At 35.5% G+C, this 5,548-nt stretch overlaps 2 protein-coding genes across 3 annotated transcripts in view; both read right to left on the bottom strand.

The window, feature by feature from the left end:
• Positions 1-5,548, bottom strand: part of LOC116841144 (kynurenine/alpha-aminoadipate aminotransferase, mitochondrial-like) — a 24,226-nt gene that overhangs the window by 6,361 nt on the left and 12,317 nt on the right. The gene's annotated exons all lie outside the window — the stretch shown is intronic.
• LOC116841074 (kynurenine/alpha-aminoadipate aminotransferase, mitochondrial-like) lies at positions 273-5,173 on the bottom strand. The gene is made up of 8 exons (XM_032808592.1): positions 5,167-5,173; positions 4,649-4,814; positions 2,722-2,908; positions 2,495-2,611; positions 1,460-1,780; positions 1,201-1,327; positions 875-1,083; positions 273-760 (listed from the first exon to the last, which is right to left on the bottom strand). The coding sequence occupies exons 1-8, from the start codon at positions 5,171-5,173 to the stop codon at positions 698-700; spliced, it is 1,197 nt and encodes a 398-aa protein (XP_032664483.1). The 3' UTR covers positions 273-697.

Here is a 5,548-nt window from a genome sequence, read left to right as displayed (position 1 = left end):
GGAACATTGCTCGATATGGGTCAAAAACGAACAAAAAATTTTTAATGTAAAGTCTCAAGCTGTCAGTTAGCGTAATATTTGTCTAATCCAAAAGTTCCGCAGCTTATTTATACCGAAAGTATGGATGCTCCAAGCAGAAAAATTTTGAAGAACATTGCTCTACCTTCGCATTTGCCTTTGGAAGCTTAAAACTATCGAAAAGGTTTGCAGAAAGATTTTTACACATAAATGGTTAGGTTTCTGTTGAATATGGTAAAACAAAACAATACATATTCATATAAATTCTGTATATACAAGAAATACGAAAAGGATAGCATGATTATGTGAGTAACGATCGTCTCTGCATTATCGACGTTGTTCGAGTTCGTCATCCCCTTAATGATGCTGCGAGAAGGCTCGTTGCATTTAACGGGTTTGAATCTCGGCTAAGAAAAATTGTAATTTCGACTAAATAAAGTTTAATTTTTGATTGTTGATGTTTTCCAACAAGGAAAACGATTGAATAGGCTACTGATCGATACAAATTAAATATATATTAGACAGCATTTGATAATCGCAGTCTTTAACTGTAATCCTTTTTGTTACTATTATAATATAATAAAAGTATAAAAACACAAATCATGAAACGTATAGAATAAATTATTCAAAAGAAGTAATTGTTCTGTAGATAATGTGCGTATACTAATTTTTTTAATTATTAAACTTTCTTCGCTTTCTTCTCGATTTCTTCGCGTATTACTTGAGCCAGTATAAATAGCCCCTGAAAATAAATGAAAAATATCAATACAACAATTTCAATATAATGTGTATGCATATAAATGCGTGAATCCACTTGCTAGATAATAGAAATTAATAAATTTCAGTTTGAACTTACCTTGTCTATATCTTCCTCCGTAGCGTAACTATAGCTTAATCTTACATAATTGCTAGGCTTTGAAGAATCAAAACAGAAGGCATTCCCAGGAATAATAAAAACACCCTTAGGAATGCATCCTTTAACTACTAAATCCATGGAGTTATCAATCGCTGTTACTTTTACCCAAAAAAACATGCCACCTTGCGGCACATTCCACTCTGCCAGACCTAAAATTAAAATCAACTCCGTGAGAGCGGTTTGAAGTTATTTTTGAAATATATTAGGAAAAACTCTATTTAAATTCATAATCAAATTATTGTTAACTGTATCATTATTTAAGATACCAGTCAAGTGTTTTTCCATCGATGTCAGCATTACGTCACGTCGTTCTCGGTAGAATCTTTGAACATTCTTGAAATGTGTTTCGAATTTGGGTTTGTCCCAAATATCAAAGAGTTTATAAAGAAGCATCTATAATAAGCAAAAATTGATACGTTATCAAAATTCTTTTCTGCTATCTCGAATTTATATATCAAAAATTATATCATTCTTTGCATCGGCTCCTTCACGACCAAGTAAGTGAAATTAAGAGCGAAATCTTACTTGGGACATAGACGACGCGTGCAGGACAGAATTTTCCATGTGAATGATAATTTTGTCCACAATCTTTTTGTGCGCGGTAACAGCACCCATACGAAGACCAGAGCTTACAATCTTGCTGAACGAGTCGAGTCTGATCACGCGACCGTCAGTGTCGAGAGAAAGAAACGACATGGGCTGTTTGTCCAAAAAGTGAACGAAGTAATAGGCATCGTCTTCGACTATCAAGAAATCGTATTTCTGCGCCAATTCGTACACTTTCCTTCGTCGACTCTCCGACAAAATAGTGCCAGTTGGATTCGCCATTGGATTAACGTAGAGTAACTGAAAAATTAAGCAATCTGTACATCTTTCCGATCAAAGAAGACTATATTAAAGTGCAACCACGTTGGAAATAGTAAATAAGATTTCAAAAAGTGTACTGGGTAATAATGTGCTGTCAGTATAAACCAGGTATTTTCACGTGTTAATATCCAGGTATGTAATATCCAGATAGCACAGAGAATTAAAAAAAAAATTCAAAAATAATTCAGTCGTATGTCACCAATTCTGAGTTTACTTTCAGATGCAAAAAGAATCTTCAGAGTTTATCAGTGAAAAGAATTCTTTTTGTATCTAAAAATGGACTCAGAATTGTGACATACGACCGAATTCTTTTTTAATTCTCTGTGCTATCTGGGATATCTAAATACATGATTATTAATGAGTATCTCGAGTACTATCCGAATATCTAAATGTCCAAATTCACAGGTCCTAACCACCTGGATGCTTGTATACATGAACATTCGCAGGAATTATCCGAGTAATATCCGAAAGATTCGAATACCCAAGATATTTGAGCACCCAAAATTGATACATTCCAGACAACACAAACTTCTAAGAAATGTCTTAATGATGTCCTATTTTATTGTGATATTTAGATGAAATATTCAGATGTCTTTTACATGTCTTACACATCTCTAAGACATTTTTTAGAAGTCTGTGCTTTCTGGGATCATTACTGCGTAGTATCTATACTACGCAAATTTTCATACTTACTTTTGGCATCGGTCTATCACTCGCACGTCTCCTCTCGCATTCCTCAACAATTTGTTCAGGAATTATCCCATCGGCATCTTGAGTGATCTCCACAATATCCGGCAGCAACGGCAGTAGCTGTCGTGTGAGTGAAAGAAAAGAACTTGTAGAACGTAATTTCGGAATGAAGCTCACGACCACGCGTCAATTCTGTCATTTTCTCGTGATATTATTCTAACGCAACTTACCGCTCCAATTACTCCACCGTATGTTGGCGATTGCAACATTATCGGTTCATTTTCATCGACCATCATGTCGAAGATTCTGCTGCAGGCGTCCATAGAACCGTTGGTAAACACGATGTCCCAATCTTTTCGCTTTGGTGTATGCCATATTTTCTGGAACTCACGCCATTTTTCCAGTAACGGCTTATAGCTTGAATGAAAAATAATAAATAAGTAATACAAAATAACGATGATACATACAGTGGTGTGCAAAAGTTCTTGGCCAAACTCACTGTTGGTTATAATTTCTAATATAAAAGAATTGCAATATTGTAAGATACATAGTATGTGAAGCTTAAATAATTAACAGATAATGTTATATTATAAAGATTTATTCTATTGTACTGAATTATTAACAAATAACATAAATATTACTGTTCAAAAGTTCCTGGCCATGTTTATTTCCAACAAAAAGAGCAACTTTAGACACTTTAATTCAGTAAATAATAGTCTTTCACACTTAGTACTTTGTTGCCATGCCCTTTGAAGCTATTACTGCAGCACAGCGATGAAGCATAGATTCTATCAACTGATCAATAACACTTATCGGTATATTATTCCATTCTTCCGTCAAATGCTCGAGTAACTGTGTCTTATTCGAGTGCTTACGAACTTTAACTCGGCGCTTTAATTCATCCCACAAATGTTCGATGGGGTTGAGGTCCGGAGACTGCGATGGCCAGGTTAAAACCTGCAGTTTTTTAACCAAGAGCCAACTCTTTACAAGACTTGAGGTGTGCTTCGGGTCGTTATCGTGTTGAAATATCCAGTTTCTTGGCATTTTGCGTTTGGCGTATAGTAGCAAATTCTTTTCCAAGATATTCTTATATATCGCAGCATTCATAGTTCCATCAATATTGACTAACGGACCAACGCCATAAGCAGAAAGAACACTCCACACCAACACGTTGCCTCCTCCATGTTTCATAGTTAGAATTTGATATCTTACATTGTTTCTGGTACCAACTGGACGTCGCACATGATGTCTTCCATCACTTCCAAACAAATTAAATTTTGATTCATCGGAAAATGCTACCTTTCTCCAATCTTCTACTGTCCAGTTTATGTGATTTTTTGCAAACTGTAAACTGGCCTTCTGATTCTTCTTGCTAATTAAAGGCTTCTTCACACCGATACGCCCGAACAATCCGGCATCATGTAAACGTCTTGTAACAGTACAGTGGCTAACATTGGTGAGGTTTTCATTACGGAGTTCGCGAGCAATGTCATTTGCTGTTTTCCGCGGATTAGCAATTGACTTCATTTTAATCACGCGGTCTACTTTTTTTGTTGTTTTTCGCGGTCTTCCACTTCGCGGGCGATCCTTTAGATCATATCCAGCACGGTACTTAGCTAATATATTATTAACAGTCGACTTACAAATTCCCAATAGCTCAGCAATATCACGAGATACTTTACCACTTCGCGACAAGCTAATAATTCTTTCTCGGATTGCCTGCTGCGTCTTTCGTGCTATGATGATAATCTGATGTCTATTGATCGATTACTCTTTCGGAAATAAAGTGATAAGCACTCAGTAGAAGCATAACATAAGTAATAAACACAGTGGCCAAGAACTTTTGAACAGTGACTTATTGAAAGTATGTTTGTAAACACACTTTCAATAGATAAACCTTGGAAGATACGAGTGCTATTTTCTGTACATTATCACAAATTTATATCTACTTATAGTTATAAGTCACTTGCTTTTCCTGTTCATAATATATTGCCAAAAATGAATTTGGCCAAGAACTTTTGCACACCACTGTATGTAGAGACGCATAATCCAGATTTATTGAAGCGATATTCTTCATACACCGATATTATACATTCGCGAAGATATTACTTGGCTCGTGGTTTAATTACATACCAGCTTGTTAATATTACTCACCCTTGCGTGGGCATATATTGCAGCGCTGTAGCCAATTCTGACTTGGTGAGATTCAACGAGACGCCGTGTTCATATGTCACAGACATATCTTTGACAGGAAACGTGACGGTGTTTGGGAAGCCAGCGGCTAAGCTTATGGGATTCTGTAGCGAGAATTGCTTCTCGACTAGAATTTTTGATAAATAAGTCACAGAATTAGATTACACAAACCTATAATTTGTTTGATAGTTCACAGAATTAGAATTTAACTCCACAATCTAATTCAATTAACTTAATTTAGGTTCGAATGAATTTAATTTAAGCCGCATTATTAAGTGTTTGATAAAAAAAATAGTGCTAGACGAAAGAGAACATCACTGATATATCGCTAAATAACGTATCTTGTTATCATAAATTACTATGAATTCACATAGAAACTTCTTAGGCGTCTTGTTAGTATTTTAGCTTTGTGTTGCAACACATATTGAGTTCTAAACTCGCGGAGAGCACACAATCTCTGATTAAGATTAAGATTTAACCGGTCATTACGCGCACACACTATGAGATCGTGTTAAAGACAATAAAAAAAAATTATGCGCTTGTTACCAAACAAAATATATGACGTTTATTAATTTCTCTTATCCGTAACACAATTCAGGAAGGAACACGAGTACAAGTTCACACCAGAACAAGAGCCTGGCAATTGCGAGAAGCGACTAACACAGCTGAGTAGTGCAAACTTGCCCGCCGGATAGTTCTCAAATTCACGATCTACCTGAATGCTTATCTCAAAATCCCGAAACGACAAAGATCGCTATTGTCCTTAAACTTCTCGAAAGTTTTTCGCATAAGATAAATGTCCTAGTAATTAAACGTGTACCGATAATTGAATTATTAATAATATATTTGTGTTTGTTAAGA

This window comes from Odontomachus brunneus, unplaced genomic scaffold (genome assembly GCF_010583005.1).
Source record: "Odontomachus brunneus isolate Ranch 3 - 2012 unplaced genomic scaffold, Obru_v1 Obru_scaffold_013, whole genome shotgun sequence".
NCBI lineage: Eukaryota > Metazoa > Arthropoda > Insecta > Hymenoptera > Formicidae > Odontomachus > Odontomachus brunneus.
Note: the sequence above shows the minus strand (reverse complement) of the source record. Positions and strands in the feature narration are given on the sequence as shown.

Excerpts from the sequence above, each read along its gene's own strand:
- LOC116841074 (XM_032808592.1), bottom strand. Across the intron at positions 1,781-2,494 it reads GTGATAGACCGATGCCAAAA|TTACTCTACGTTAATCCAAT; the intron begins GTAAGTATGAAA and ends TTAATTTTTCAG. Across the intron at positions 1,084-1,200 it reads GATGGAAAAACACTTGACTG|GTCTGGCAGAGTGGAATGTG; the intron begins GTATCTTAAATA and ends TTTTAATTTTAG.